Genomic DNA, 16,239 nt, shown 5'->3' on the forward strand with positions numbered 1-16,239 from the left:
AGCCCCTCGAACTTTACATTCTGAAATATACATGTGGAAGAAGTTTATATTATTGTAATTTAGATGATGGGTTTACTAATCCAATTGAAAAGGGGTCTTTTCTCAAAAATGTAATTCTTTAGTTTCAGCGCAATATCCTTTTTAAAAAATAGTTTTATTAATGTTTGTATTTTTAAGCTGTACAAGAAATGGATGAAGTGGTTATAATTTACATGTTGTTCCTTTTTGGGACCACCCCCCGTCCTCCCCTTTTCTGCTGTCTCCAGGTCCTAACTTAGGCCCTTCCCTTCATTGTCGATGGTTTGTTTTGGTGTTTGTCTTATTCTGATAGCTTTGTTAGGGGCCCTCTGGTCCCCATGTGTGTCTCTCCCTGAGCTCCCCTTTGGTGTTTTCTGGGTCTCTTCCCCCTTTGTTGATCCCCCTCGTTCCTGTCTGCTTTCTGTGGCCCTGGCGGTTCCTGTCCATCCCCCTGCCCCCTACCCCCCCGTTCTTTTTGTTGTTGGCTTCAAAGAGGTCTTGGAACAAGCTGATGAATGGCCCCATTCATCTGACATTCGGATGGTGTACTTGATCTTCTCCAGATGGGGAAATTCCGATTGGTCTGCCAGCCAGTCTGTAGTTGTGGGTGCTGCTGATCGCCTGCTGAGCAGGATCCTCCGGCGGGTGATTAGGGGAATAAAGGCAAGGGCGTCGGCCCTCTTCCCAAAGAAGGCTGTCCAGAACCCGACAAGTCGGGGGCAGACTCAGAACATGTGGCCGTGGTTGGCCGGGCCTCTCTGGCACTGTCCTCATTTATCTTCCACATCTGGGAAGAACCTGTTCATTCAGGTTCTTGTCAGGTGTGCTCCGTGCACAACTTTAAGCTACCTGAGGCTTAGCCTTGCACAGGAGGAGGTGGAGTTGGCCCTGTTCAGTGCTTCATCCAGAGTCCCTACCCACTTCTGTCCCTATCTCCTCCTCCCATTTCTCCCTTGTTCCGTCCAGTGTGGCAAGTCCGTTCTAAGAGTCGTCCGTATATGTCCCAGCTCTTCCCCTTTTCCAGACTGTCTGCATCCAGTAGTTCCTCCAATATGATGTCTCTCGGGGCCCTAGGGTACCTTGTCATCTCCTTGAGGAGAACGGTTTTGATTTGTAAATGCCGGAGTTCCTGCCGTTCGGTAGTTCCAATTTCTACGTCGGCTCATCTAAGGTCTCAAGTCTGTCCCCTGTGAATAAGTCCCTAACTGCCTTTCTCCACCTCTTAAAGGTGGCGTCTAGCATGGCTGGTGGAAACCTGTGGTTGCTGCAGATGGGGCCATAGTGGACACCTCAGTTAGACTGAAGTGATGTCTCATCTGGTTCCAGATTCTTAGTTTGCTACTACCTCTGGGCTAGTTGAGTGTTTTGCCGGCGGGGAAGGGAGCGCTGTCATGGCGAGAGCTCAGAGGGTCGTTGCTGTGCAGGAGGACTCATCCATCCTCACCCATTCCACGTTTGGTTCCTTCACCCATTCCCTCACTCTTTCGGCCTTGGCTGCCCAGTATTCAGCGCAATCTCTATGATGGGATTTTCCTATTTGCAACTGGTTGCTTAGTGTTTTATTGCTTAACTGGATGTCCTAATGTTTTATGTTGTTGTATCTGTGCAACTCCGTGACCCAATTGATTCTATGCATACATAGTTTTTCCCTCTGTGTTCCTAATCCAGATTAAATTAAAAATGCTGCTTGGCTTCTAATACTGATTCTCTGGCCCTGGCACATTAATCTACGTATGTAATCTCAGCAGCTACCTTCACTCTGTATAACATATAATATAGCAGTTCACTGTCTGCCAGTGCCCACACTGCATTGAGATAATTCAATGTTCCCAAATACATAGAATACCCTCTGTGGCTCCCAGTAGCCAACTGCACCCAATATGTCCCTAATGCTTCTAAATCTCAGGAACCCCTCCCAAGAGCAACCACAGTCCTTTCTAGTGAATGTTTGCAGACCTCCAGTTCCGGTCTTACCAAATGATCCAAAGCACCATTCGCTTAAGGTTGTTTACAGGTTACAACTGCCTTCCTTTCCCTCCTCAAATTATTTGAATGAGAAGACCAGTTTTTCCCAGATGTTACCTACTGCGGGTGCTCCAATCCTCATCTCCCATCCTCTGCTATTGGTGTCACGCCAGTCAAAGACTCACACCCCATATCCTCTCTTCTAACTTGAAACCCAATGCCTCTTTTGTCTGCATATATTCCAAGGATGTAGATACAAAGTTTAGTTAGAAAGGCTAGGGTTGTTCTCCTTGGAGCAAAGGTGATTGAGGGGAGTTTTTGGTAGAGGAATGCAAGGTTATGACAAGTTTAGATATGGTTGACAAAGTAAAACTCTTCCCATTAGCTGAAGGTACAATGACTAAGGGGGCAAATATAAGATTTTAGGCAAGAAACTCAACCGGAATGTGAGGATGAACTTTTTTATGCAGCGAGTGAGAATGGCTTGAAACTCACTACCCATGAGGACTGCGGAAGCAAAAACTGTCAATATTTCAAAAGGAAATTGAATAGACACTGAAGGAACAAAACTTGGAGGACTACAGGGACTGTGCGGAGAGTGGAACTGACTGGATTGCTCTGCAGGGAGCTGGCATGGATTTGATGGTCAATATGGTCTCTTTCCATGCTGTAAATTACTCCATGACTCTCATTTCATAGCATTTACAGTGCAGAAGGAGGCCATCCGGCCCATCGAGTCTGCACTGGCTCTTGGAAAGAGCACCCTACCCAAGGTCCACACCTCCACCCTATCTCCACAACCCAGTAACCCCACCCAACACTAAGGGCAATTTTGGACACTAAGGGCAATTTAGCATGGCCAATCCACCTAACCTGCACATCTTTGGACTGTGGGAGGAAACCCACGCACACACGGGGAGGATGTGCAGACTCCGCACAGACAGTGACCCAAGCCGGAATCGAACCTGGGACCCTGGAGCTGTGAAGCAATTGTGCTATCCACAATGCTACCGTCCTGTAACTCTCAGAAATCCACCTGCCCCATCTCTAACCCAGATACCCACCTCTAACCCAGTACTTGTTTATTTCTATCTTGCTGCGTATTACAGAATCACAGAATACTACAGTGCAGAAGAGGCCCTTCGGCCCATCAAGTCTGCACCGACGCATGAAAGGCCCTGACCTGCCCACCTAATCCCATTTGCCAGCACTTGACCCATAGACAGAATCACAGTTTAAAAAAAATAGGAAATAGAAATTAAGTATTCACATTATTGCACATATAAAAGAATGTGGAGAAAGAAATTGAAAAATACCAAAGAAAAGCATAACAAGAAAGCAGAGACTTGTAGAAAAAGTACATAAAAGATTTAGAGACAATGAATACAGAAGCCATAACAAGCAAATTCTGTCAGAACCATAGAGAGAGGATAAAAAAATCTGAAAGACAAAGAGAAAGTCAGAGAGACCCAAAAATTGGAGAGGGCAAGAACAAGAGTGACAGTCATCGGAAGTGAAACAATTTTTATTTTAGTTCATGAGCAATTATACTCAAACTAAGAAGTTTTTTTTAAAAATGATTGTGTTCCAGCAATTCACAGCAGTTAGTCTCTGTAATGTACTTCATCGTGGAGGCACATTGTACTTTATCATGTGCTGACATAATGTTCCTGTTTTGTCATGATGAAATTACAGTACCATCTTCAAAATAAATTTGCAGGGTTATTTTTGCTATTGATGGAGCACCATAAAGTGTCAAATTCCTATGAGTGGAATATTCCAAGAAATTTAGATTCAGTTCAGGCAATTAGTTTAGAGAGATCGTTCTAAGTCAGTGATTTCAAGCTGTCACTAATTTACTTTATAGATTGTATGTGTAATAATCATGTATTCTGCTGTGTCATATTGCTTCGTTCTGATGCTTCATTAGTTAATTAGTAAATAAAGATCCAAGTAATTTAGCTTGCATGGATATGGTGCCTTTAATGTCGTAAAGTGTCTCAAGGCACTTCACAGAAGCGCATAAACCAATAAAATCCAGCTTAGTGGATGACATCTCTGCTTTTCCCTCATGGGGGGAACCCAGAACTAAGGGGCACAGTTCCTCTCAGAGTCATTAGTGTTTGGAATGCTCTCCCTCGGTGGGCAGTGCAGGCTGGGTCATTGAATATATTTGAAGCTGAGTTAGACAGATTTTTGATTGACAATGTAGGAAAGGGTTATGAAGGACAGGCAGGAAAGTGGAGTTAAGGCCTCATCAGTTCAGCCATGAACTTATCGACTGGCGAAGCAGGCTCGAGAGGCTGAATTACTTTCTGCCCCATTTCATTTTTTAAAATATTTTTGTTCAAGGAATTTTCATTTTGATACAAAACACAAAATACAACCAACTTTGTTCAACTATCATATGACAAAGCCGCCCCACTATCTTAAACAACCCACATGCCTCAATTTATAGTTATAAAGTCAAACAATAACCATAACACAAAACAAAAAGCAAAGTCAACCTCCCCCACCTGACGTTAAATAAGGAGATGAACAACCTCCATCTCAAAAGGAACCCACTCCTCCGACCCTCGAATGGCAAACTTTATCTTCTCCAGAAGCAGAAATTCCACCAAGTCACTCACCCACTCCGCTGCCTTGTGCGACTCCAGAGCCCACCACTCTTGCAAGATTCGCCTCCGAGATATCAGGGAGGCAAAGGTCAACATTTCAGCCTCTCTCCCTACCTGAATTCCGGAATCCACCGAAACCCTGAATATCGCCACCCATGAGCTCTGAGCCAACTTCACTCCCAAAATCTCTGACATAGTCCCAGGGAAGGGCTCCCAAAACGCCACCAATTTCGGGCAGGACCAAAACATGCAGGTATGGTTCGCCGGCCCCCTTAAACACTGCCTACATCTATCCTCCACCTCCCAGGAAAAATCAACTAATACTCAACTTTGTCATGTGCACTCTATGCACCACTTTAAATTGAACTAAACTTAATGTCGCACAGGAGGAAGTCGCATTTACCGGGCCTCACTCCTAACCCGCCCATCAAATATCCCACCCAGAGTCTCCTCCCACTTCCTCTTTACATCCTCCAATGAGGCCCTCTCCCCTTCCATCAACTGCCCATAGATGTGTTGGTTAGGTGGATTGGCCATGCTAAATTTCCCTTAATATCCAAACAAAAGGATAGGTGGGGTTACTGAATTGCGGGGATAGGGTAGAGGTGTGGGTTTAGGTAGGGCGTGCTTTCCAAGGGCCGGTGCAGACTCAATGGGCTGAATGGCCTCCTTCTGCACTGTAAAATCTATGATTCTATATGATATCAGAGACCCTACCCTCCCGATCTCATCCTGGCTCACAATCTTTTCGAACCACAAAGGGAGCAGCAACCATGGCCAGCTCCTTGCTAACAAAATCCTAATCTGTAAGAACTGAAACCCATTCCCCTTGGCAACTGAAGCTTATCCTCCAACTCTCCAAACTCTGCAAACCTGCCTTCCACAAATAAATCCCTAAACCTCTTTATCACCTCCTGCTCCCACATCCTGTAAGTTGCATCCAACTCTGCTGGAAGAAATCTGAGATTGCCACAGATTGGCGCCACAACGACATGCCGTCAATGTTAAAATGCAGCCTGAACTCATTCCAGACCCTTAACATGGATACCACCACCAGGCTCGTGGAGTACTTAGCCGGTGAGAACGGAAGGGGCACCATCACCAGTGCCCTCAGACTTGTCCCCCTACACAACGCCTCCATGTGCCCCCCACACCAACCACTCTTCCAAGACCCACTTCTGCACCTCTCGGCGTTCGCAGCCTAGTAATACGTTTAACAAGTTCAGCAGAGCCTATTTCTCTCCAAAAATCCCCTCCGAATCCGGGGTGCCTTCCTAGCCTATATAAAGGCTGAGATTATCCTATTTACCCTCCAAAAAAAACGACTTAGGCATGTAAATCGGGAGATTCTGGAAAACAAACAAAACCTTCGGGAGAACCGTCATCTTCATGGTCTGGACCCGCCCCTCCAATGAAATCCTTCTTGAAATCCTCCTTCACCCCGCCCACCAGATTAGGTAAATTTAATTAATGTAGCTGAGCCCAGCTATGTGCCACCCTTATTCCTAAACAACAAAAGCTCGACTTAACCAACCGAAACACCAACTTCTCCAACTCTGTCCCCTGTAGCTGAACATTGACCGGGACTACCTCGCTCTTTCCCACATTAAGCTTATACCCCAAAAACGACACATTGTGTCAGAATCCCCATAATCCTATATATGCTAGCCATCGGGGCCGTGACATAGAGCAGGAGGTTGTATAGGAACACTCTATTTTCTGCCCCCTCTCTGTATTCCTCTCCACTCCGTTGAAGCCTAAGCGCCATCACCAATGGTTCAATTGCCAATGGAAAAAGTAATAAGGATAGTGGACATCCCTGGCTCGTTCCTCGAGGCAGGCATAAATACCCCAAGCTTGTAATATTCATGCGTACACTCGCTGTGGGGGGCATGTTCAGCATCTTAATCCAAATCTGGCACAAACCAAACCGCTCCAATACTTCAACCTGGTCAAATGCCTTCTCCGCATACATGGATATTATCATCCCCATTTCCTGACCCGTCGAGTGTGTCATCACCATTCAACTATCTCCTAATGTTTGAGACAACTTGCACCTTCAAGAACCCAGTTTGGTCCTCAGCTATCAACCCTGGCACACAATCCTCCAGGCACGTTGCCAACACCTTAGCCAACAACTTTGCGCCAACACTCAGAAGCGATATCGGCTGATACGACCCACATTCCTCCAGATCTTTATCTTTCTTTAAAATAAGTGAAATCGGTGCTTGAGCTTGTGTACGCGGAAGCGTCTCCCTTATCTAATGATTCATTAAACATTTCCACTAAACATTTTGGCGAATTCTGCTGGGAATTCATCTGGCCCGGTGCCTTCTCAGACTGCATTGACCCAATGCACCTCATTACCTCCTCCAACCCAAATGGGGCAACCAACCCCAGCACTTTCCCCTCCGGGATATCCAAGCCATCGAAAGACTGCTTCATGCCCGATTTCCCCTCCGTGGGCTCCGACCTGTATAGCCCCCGGTAGAAGGCCTCAAACACTCAGTTCACCTTCCTTGGCCCGGTGACAAGCCTGCCCCCGGCGTCCTTAACATGACCAATATCGCTCGCCGCTGCCTGCTGTCTCAACTGGTGTGCCTGCTGCCTACTGGCCTTCTCCCCATGCTCATAAAACTCCACGCCATAACCTGCGTAATTGCCCCACCTCCCTCCCCATTCACATAAGATCAAACTCCATCTGGAGTTTCTCCCTCTCCTTCAACAACACCTCTCCAGGGGCTGCAGAGTACTGCCGATCCACTGCTAAAATGGCCTCCACCAAGCTCTGCCTCTCCAACCTACCCACCTTATCCCTTATCGCCTTAATCAAAATTAGCTCCCCGCCGATTGCTGTCTTCAAAGCCTCCCACAGTTTGGATGGAGCGACCTCCTCACTTTTATTAAGCTCGACATCGGTTCCTATAGCTACCCCTACTCTTTCACATGCTCCCTTATCTGCCAACAGCCCCCATCCAATCTCCATTGCGGCCACTGCGAGCCCCCCCTTTTCCACGCACAAGTCCACGAGATGCAGCGCACGATCCGACACATCAGTCGCCGAATACTCCGAACCAACCACCCCCACCAGCAGTGCCTTGTCCAGAATAATTAAGTCAATACGGGAGTACACCCGATGCAAGTGTGAAAAGAAAGAAAATTCCTACTCCCCCGGGCACCCAAACCGCCATGGATCAACAATCCCCATCCACTCCATGAACCCCAGCAACTCCTTTGCTACCTCCGACACCTTCCAGGAATTGGGTCACGACCAATCCAATCTAGGATCAAGAACAGTGTTAAAATCCCCCTCCCTCCCATAATCAATTGGTGCATTCGAAGCCTGGTACCCTTCCTAAGACCTTCTTCATGAAGTCCTCATCGTCACAGTTAGGGATGTAGACATTCACTAACACCACGGGCGCTCCCTCTAACCTTCCACTCACCATCACATACCTATCCCCTGAGTCCCCTACTATGTTACTCGCCGAGAAAGTCTCCCTCGCTTCTATATTCAGCCCCGAATGAAACACTTGTCCCACCCTTGTTCCTCAGCCTCGTTTGATCTTTAACCCTTAGGTGAGTTCTCATAAAAACCACGTCCACCTACAAACTTTTTAAATGGGTGAATACCCGAGACCTCTTGATTGGCCCATTCAGTACCCTCACATTCCATGAGACCAGTCTGGTGAGGGGGGTGGGCTCCAAACCATCCCCATCCCCCACCCTGAACAGCCATATCCAAATCCGAATGGACTCGTCCAGAACCACGCCTTGCACACCTCCCGAATCCTCCCAAGATGGCCACTAACACTCCCTGTCAACCAACTACTCCATAAAGAAACCTTCTACGTCAGCAACCCACCCCGCCCTATCCCCTCCCCCAACCCAAACAAACAAAACTCTACCGCCCCAATCTCCCTGTCCCAACCCAAACAAAGAACAAACAAGCCAGAGAAAAACAGAAAAAACAATCCCCCCTCCCTCCACCAAGCAGCCGGCATTGACAATACAAAGTTGGTAGCATTAATGCACAAGAACATACAATCCCTCTCTCCATCACCCCCCCACCCCCACCCCTACCCTCGCCCGAGCACAATTCGTCTTTGCAGATGAACCCACCCAAAATCCCAAGTCCTCAAAATTCCCCCAGTCTATGGTCTCTTAAAAAGTTACTCGCCACGTCTGGCACGTCGAAGCAGTGCTCCTTTCCCCCATGTGTCACCCACAAGCAAGCCGGGTATATCACCCCAAACCGCACCTTGCCCCGAAGAGAACAGACTTGGCCTTGTTGAACCCAGCCCTTCTGTTGGCCACATTCGTGCCCAGGTCTGGGTAGATGCAGACCGTATGCCCTTCCCAGGTACATTCCCGGGTCTCCTTTGCCCACCTCAGGATCCTTTCCTTGTCCAAATACCGATGTAGCCATAGGGTGATTGCCTGCAGCAAGTCCCCAGTTCTCAGCCGCTTCCTCAATGATCGATGGGCCTGATCGATTTCTGGAGGGTGGTCAAATACCCTCTCCTCCACCAACTTTCCAAACTTCCTCACCACATATTCCGTGGCATTCGTGCCCTCAAAACCTTCCAGTAGCCCCACAATCCTCAAGTTCTGCCTCCGAGAGCAACTTCCAAGTCTCAACCTTCTCCTTCAACTTCTTCTGCCCCTCCGCCATCATCAGCATTTCTGCCTCCAAAGAGGCAATCCTATCCTTGTGGTCAGCTGCCGTCTCCTCCACCTTCTGGAGCATAACATTCTGTGTTTCCAACCTCTGTTTCACTCTCCAGGGCAGCACGAATCAGCTCTGCCACTCTCGCCAAATCCTATGTGGCTATGTGGCTGCCAGCCTAGGCTTCTCGAATTTGACCAATTGCTCCGTCGACCACTGGGTGGGCAATGACGCAATAGGTCCCTCCACCATCTTTTCCTCTGCTGCGCCACACGTGACCTCATGGTCTGAAGAATGCCCCTTGTTCGATGCGCCCAGTTTGATAACTCCTCGGCATCACTCACCAAAGAAGAATATCTTGTTCTGCACTGGGAATACTTCCTTCACCTGCAACATCCCCGTAAAACAGGCAGAAAGGGCCAAATTGTCTGTCCCCAGGCCGGAACCATCTTGTGTGTGACCACTCATTCCAAGGTCACCACCAGAAGTCCTCATTTCTAATGTTCCTTCAATTTAATAGGAGAAGCCGTACATCATAATTGCAAAGTATTTCTCAAGGAAAAGAGATATGATGTCAAAGATTTTTGTCTTGCGCTCATCAGGACAAATGCAAGAGTACCAAATTTCCGAGTGAACAATAATTTTTCCAAAGCATTGCGCTTTTCAATTAAACAATAGCTTGGGGGCCACTGGTGCATTCCCCCATGGCACATCTCAATCGATCAGAGTCGACTTTCCATTTTTGAATTTAAACAAAAGCTTTGGGGTAACTGATCCCCAGCGCATTCTCCATGGCAACACTTCGAACAATCAGATTCCACTTGCACCCTGTTTTTTATGCAGTACAAATTGTTGTCCCCTGTTGTTCCCTTTGAAATTTGATGTTCTTGAGTCTATCATGATGTGTGCATGGTGGAAAGTTTTGATAGCATGTCTCTTTTTTCTCAGCAATATTCAGTTCGGTACTACCAAGCAACTAATTGCGAAATAGATTAACTGTCAATCCTGCCAATTGTTAATCTTGCAATATTACAGATCATAATCTAAAATGTACTCCAGATAATAAATTATGGTAAGAAAATTTAAAGAACTGAATTTGAAACTCTAAATTTAACAGTTCCCAGAGTGTTATTTTATTGTAAAATTGTAATTAAGTTCCACACAATTGTTAGTTGAATGACAGGTAAGAAGAACAAAAGAAATATCTAACTCAATTCGCATCTTGCCTCACACCACTACCTGAGAGAATCTTAAAGATAAGTTTAACTACTTTATATTTTGCATGTAAATAAGTTTGTTTTTCCGTTTTGGGATATTAATGAGCTTTGTGGTGCATATGCTTAATCTTTATCTATTCCTTAACCCTACAGGCTTTGCCATTGTACCAAAGTACTATTATGTGCCGGCTGATTTTATTGAATTAGAAAGGGCAGCACCTGGCAGCCTAAAGCGTTTTCCAAGCAACTCTGGACGTGACGGAAATCTTTTCTTATGGGGACAGGCCTTATATATAATTGCAAAGCTGCTTGGTAAGTAAAATAATTTTTTAGCTAAACCAATTAAATTAGAAGCCAGAAACAACACCTACATATATTTATATGGGTCCTTTAATGTGGGAAAAAATACTCCAAAGTGATTTACAGAAGGATAAGGAAAAATTGACACAGCCAAAGTAGCAGCAAAGATTAGAAAGAAAATTAAAAACATAGCGCAAGAGGAATATTGGTAAAGAAGATCAGAATTAGGAGGAGGGAGGGAGAAGAGTTTGATTTGATTTAGGTTCATTGTCACGTGTATCGAGGTACAGTGACAAGTATTGTTCTGCATATTGTCCAGGCAGATCGTTCCATACATAAAAAAACATAGGACATACGACAAATACACAATGTAAATACATAGACATCGGGTGAAGCATATGGAGTGTATGGCGACAACAGTAGAGAGGATGTGTGGAGAGATCAATTCAGTCCATAAGAGGGTCATTCAAGAGTCTGGTAACAGTGGGAAAGAAGCTATTTTTGAATCTGTTAGTGCGTGTTCTCAGACTTCTGTATCATCTGCCTGATGGAAGAGTGAATAACCCGGGTGGGAGGGGTATTTGATTATGCTGCCCGCTTTCCCAAGGCAGCGGGAGGTGTGGACAGAGTAAATGGATGGGAAGCGGGTTTGTGTGATGGACTGGACTGTGTTCACGACTCTCTGTAGTTTCTTAAGGTCTTGGGCTGAACAGTTGCCATACCAGGCTGTGATGCAGCCAGATAGGATGCTTTCCATGATCCAACTGTAAAAATTGGTGAGAGGAAATGCTGAATTTCCTTTGTTTCCTGAGGAAATATTGGTGCTGTTGTGCTTTCTTGGTCATAGAGGACCAGAGTTCACATGGGTGAACCAGGACAGATTGTTGGTGATGTGCACATCTAGGAATTTGAAGCTGTCAACCATCTCCAGCACCATTGATGAAGACGGGTTTGTACGACGTCAATGTCCAGGTCCTTTATTTTGCTGATATTGAGGGAGATTGTTGTCGTTACACCATGCCGCTAGGTTCTCTGTCTCCCTCCTGCACTCTGACTCATCGTTGTTTGAGATCCGACCCACTACGGTTGTGTCATCAGCAAACTTGTAAATGGAGTTGGAACCAAATGTGAGAAATGAACATTCTGTGTTGTTTTTCATGTATGAGGAATATAGTAGGGGGATAAGTATGCAGCCTTGCGGGGCCGCGGTATTGAGGACTATCGTGGAGGAGGTTTGTTGTTTATCCTTACTGACTGTGGTCTATGGGTCAGGAAGTTGAAGACCCAGTTGCAGAGGCAGGAGCTAAGTCTTAAATTTTGGAATTTTGATATGAGTTGGCTGGGATTATGGTGTTGAAGGCAGACCTGTAGTCAATGAATAGGAGTCTGTTGTAGGAAAGAGTCCTTGTTGTCGAGATGCTCCAGGGATGAGTATAGGGCCAGGGAGATAACATCTGCTGTGGACCAGTTGTGGCGGTATGCAAATTGCAGTGGATCCAGGCATTCTGGGAGTATGGAGTTGATGTGTGTCATGACCAACCTCTCAAAGCATTGTGAGCAGAATTCCAGAACACTTGACCTAGGCAACTGAAAATACAGCTTCTATTAATAGGACAAAATGAGAGGGAAGTACAAGAGGCCAGGGCCAGAAGAACAAAGGTGTTAAGGTCATGGATGTTTTAAACACAAGGAAAGGAATCTCAAATTTGAGATATTGGGTATGCAGAGCCAATATAAGTCGACCAGAACAGGAGTGTGAGTTAACAAGAATTGGTGCAGGACAGAATACAACTAGAAGTGTTTTGGATGAACTGAGGTTCACAAAAGAGTGATGGATTGGAGGTGAGAAGGGAGTGCATCAAAATGACTGTGGTAGTACCAGGTATTGCGATACCTAAGAGGCTGATGACCATTGGTTAGACCCAGGAGTCTACCATTGGCTGTTGTTGCATAGCTCCGCCCTGACAGGCGGAGTATAAGAAACGGTGCCGTCCCAGCAGCCTTCACTTTCTGTACCGAAGCTGCTGGGGAACAAGTTATAGTAGATTAAAGCCTTCAGTTATGAAATCACTTTGTCTTGAGTGTAATTGATTGCGCATCAATAACCATGCCTAGGACTTCCGGTGACGGCGGGCGGGAGGCGGCCGCACAATGGAGAGCCCTCGCTCGGGAACGGCAATTTCGGGGCTTTAAGCCCGGTCCCAGGGTCCGCGGAGGCGGCAGAAGAAGGGAGAAGGCACGGAGGAGGCACTGAGAAGTCACAGGAGGGAAAAAAAACCCAAAGAAAAATGTCGAGGGTGAGCAAAAAAACGGCCAAAAAAAAACCAGCTGGAGGTCCGTCGGGGAGTGGAAAGGTCAATGCGGGGTCACCAGGAAAAATGGAGGCTGGAGCACCAGGGCAGGCCGCACTGCTTACGGCTGAAGAAATAACCAAGGTGATGGCTGCGGAATTTGAAAAGCAGTTGGCGCCGATTGCGAAATGCATGGAGACGGTGAGGAAGGAGATGAGGGAGGTCTTGAGTGTGCTGGTGGAGGAGGCGGTTTCCCCGGTGAGGACGGAGGTGGCGAGCGCAGTGGCGGAGGTGCGAGAGCAAGGGGAGGCGCTGAAGGAAGTGAAGGAGACGTTATTGCAGCACGGCGATCAACTTGCCTCGATGGGGAAAGAGATGCGGAAGGTGATGGATACTAACAAGGATCTGCGAGGAAAAATGGAAGACCTGGAAAATAGATCCAGGCGACAGAACCTGAGGATTGTGGGGCTGCCCGAAGGAGTTGAAGGACCAAAGCCGACTGAGTATTTTGCTGCGATGCTGGCAAAGCTACTGGGGGAGGGGGAGGACCCCTCCCGATATGAACTGGATCGGGCTCATCGGTCGTGGAGGCCTGTACCAAAGGCGAGTGAGCCGCCAAGGGCAGTGACTCTGTGCTTCCGTAGGTACAGGGTGAAGGAGAAGGTCCGAGCTGGGCCAAGCAGAAGCGGATGGTGCAGTGGGCTGGAGTTGGTATACGTGTATACCAGGACTTTACGGTGGAGCTGGCAAGTAGGCGGGCTGCCTTCAACCGGGTGAAGAGGGCACTGTACATTAGCAAGGTGCGGTGCGGCATTGTATATCCAGCGAAGCTGAGGGTGACTTACAAGCTCAGGGACTTTTATTTTGGAACGGCGGAAGCAGCGGAGGAGTTTGCGAAAGCAGAAGGACTGTGGCAGAACTGACAAATTGAGGAATGGCCATGTGCCGATGTAACCTCATGACTGTCTTTTCTTCTTTTTTGTATCACTGCGCGCGGGTGTAGAGAGTAAAGGAGCCAAGGTGGTATATATTTGGACAAGGGAAGGGACGGGACTTTCACTCAAAATGAGAGTTCTTTGGGGTGTAGGTGGATAGGCGGGGTTTGTGTGCTAAAAGGGGATCTTTGGGCTTTCCTGGGGCCGGGCAAGTGGGAAAGGGACCCGGGCGGGGGCCTCTACGCTGGCCGGTGTGTGCCGGCTGGTGAATGGGAGTGAGGTGGGGGGGGGGGGGGGGGGGGGCTGCGGCCATCGGAGCCTGGCAGAACAGGGTCCGAGTGGTCTAGCCGGGGTGGAAAGTTGGGGGGGAAGGAACCGAGGGTAGGGGGAGGAGTTTTACAAGAGGCAGTGGACGGGAGGAGCTGGAGACCTGGGGTGGGGGGGGGAGCTGTGTAAGATTAAGGGTGACTACGGGTAATCCCTGATTTATTTTTGTCATTTGTTTATGTAAACATGCGGGTTGGGGGTTGGTGGGGAGATGGGATCGTTGTTGTTATTATGGGGACTGACATATCTTGCTGATTATTGTTTATTGTTGATGGATGTAAATGTGGGAGAAAATGTGAAAATGGAGGAGAATAAAAAAAAATTTTTTTTTAAATAAATAAATAACCATGCCTAGAGGCGACAGTATTGAACAGTAAGAAGTCTTACAACACCAGGTTAAAGTCCAACAAGTTTGTTTTGAATCACAAACTTGAGCACATCATCAGCTGACAATATTGAAGTGAGGGCAGACAACAGTAATGTTACGATTGAAGAATGTTCTGTTTGTGATGGAGAGGATGTAGAGTTGAAAACTCAGCTCAAGAATGATGCTGATATGAATGTTGCAAACATATTTGCTCCGTCTGAGTGAGTCACTGTTAGTGGAATGGAGTCAGTGGAAGCTGAAGGGAAAAGCAAAGGCTTGATCTTTCACGTGTTTAGCCAGCGGCTGATCCAAAACTGAATGTTGGATAATCAGTCTGATAGAGGAAGCAGTGGATGGTTTGAGAGAGGTCATGGAGAGATAGAGCCAGGGTCATCATTATGTGGAACCTGATCCAATATTTCTGGATAATGTTACCAGGGGGTAGTAAATAGATGAGAAAGAGAAGGAAAACAAAGAGCGATATAATGGGCACTTTTGAAGTGATTTTGTGGGTTTGCAAAGAGAAAGTCATTGCTCAACATGTTCTGACTGTGATCTTAAATGTAAGCAGACAATGGGGATGTGATAGATTGTATCAAAGGCTGCACACGTTTCAAGAGAACAATGAGGAATAATGCACCACAGGAATAGTGGATGCCAATTGTGACTTTCGCCAAGGTTATTTGTGGACCATTTTATGAGCGCTCATGTTGCATGAAAACAAGGCTTTACTGACTATGAAGGAAGTAAATTACTATTATTCACAGCAATCGATGTAGCTAAACAATTGTTGAATTCTAGGACACTCGCAGTCTCCAATAATTTAACCAATTAAATAAACAAATATCACACCTACTGAATTCTGTCTGTGTGGATTCTGCACGTTCTCCCGTGTCTGTGTGGGTTTCCTCGGAGTGCTCTAGTTTCCTCCCGCAAGTACCAAAAGACATGCTGTTAGGTGAATTGGATATTCTGAATTCTCCCTCTGTACCCGAACAGGTGCCGGAATGTGGTGCCTAGGGACTTTTCACTGTAACCTCCTTGCAGTGTTAATATTAGCCTACTTGTGACAATAAAGATTATTATTATTCTCTATACTTTCAGGCCTTGGTGCATTTGTTGGCCCATAACTTCCTGGTTCCCCAGCATTGCATTTAGGGGTACCCCAGTAATGCTTTGGGGAATTCCCCTAGGTCATGCCTACATAACGGTTTACCTGTCAATTGCCCAGAAGATTAACTGCTGCCTGAACAATTGCGCCAGGCTGGGAACCATCTGACAGAAGTGATTTAAATCAGATGTCAGTTTGAACCCCATAGTTACTCTGAAAGAGTTAGAGCAAGCAAATTGCTTCTAAATCCAGAGTAACTATTTAAAACACCAGACCCAGCACCCCCTCCACCAGCTGGCCCCTCCTGTCCGGGACACCTTGCCATCTCCTGTTTGATCCGCCCTGCCCCTCCGGTCCAGTCCACCCCTCTGGTTCCAACACCCCCCCTGGGCTCCCTCCGATTGCCTGAACTACTTACCGT

The 16,239-nt window shown here is 46.8% G+C and overlaps 1 protein-coding gene across 3 annotated transcripts in view; it reads left to right on the plus strand.

The window, feature by feature from the left end:
- Positions 1-16,239, plus strand: part of phkb (phosphorylase kinase, beta) — a 447,849-nt gene that overhangs the window by 250,668 nt on the left and 180,942 nt on the right. For all 3 annotated transcript variants that reach the window (XM_072518193.1, XM_072518192.1, XM_072518194.1), the window contains one exon: positions 10,641-10,799. In XM_072518193.1, the coding sequence (XP_072374294.1) occupies positions 10,641-10,799 (159 nt within the window). The remainder of the gene's footprint in view (positions 1-10,640; positions 10,800-16,239) is intronic.

Source organism: Scyliorhinus torazame, chromosome 10, assembly GCF_047496885.1.
Source record: "Scyliorhinus torazame isolate Kashiwa2021f chromosome 10, sScyTor2.1, whole genome shotgun sequence".
Taxonomy (NCBI): domain Eukaryota; kingdom Metazoa; phylum Chordata; class Chondrichthyes; order Carcharhiniformes; family Scyliorhinidae; genus Scyliorhinus; species Scyliorhinus torazame.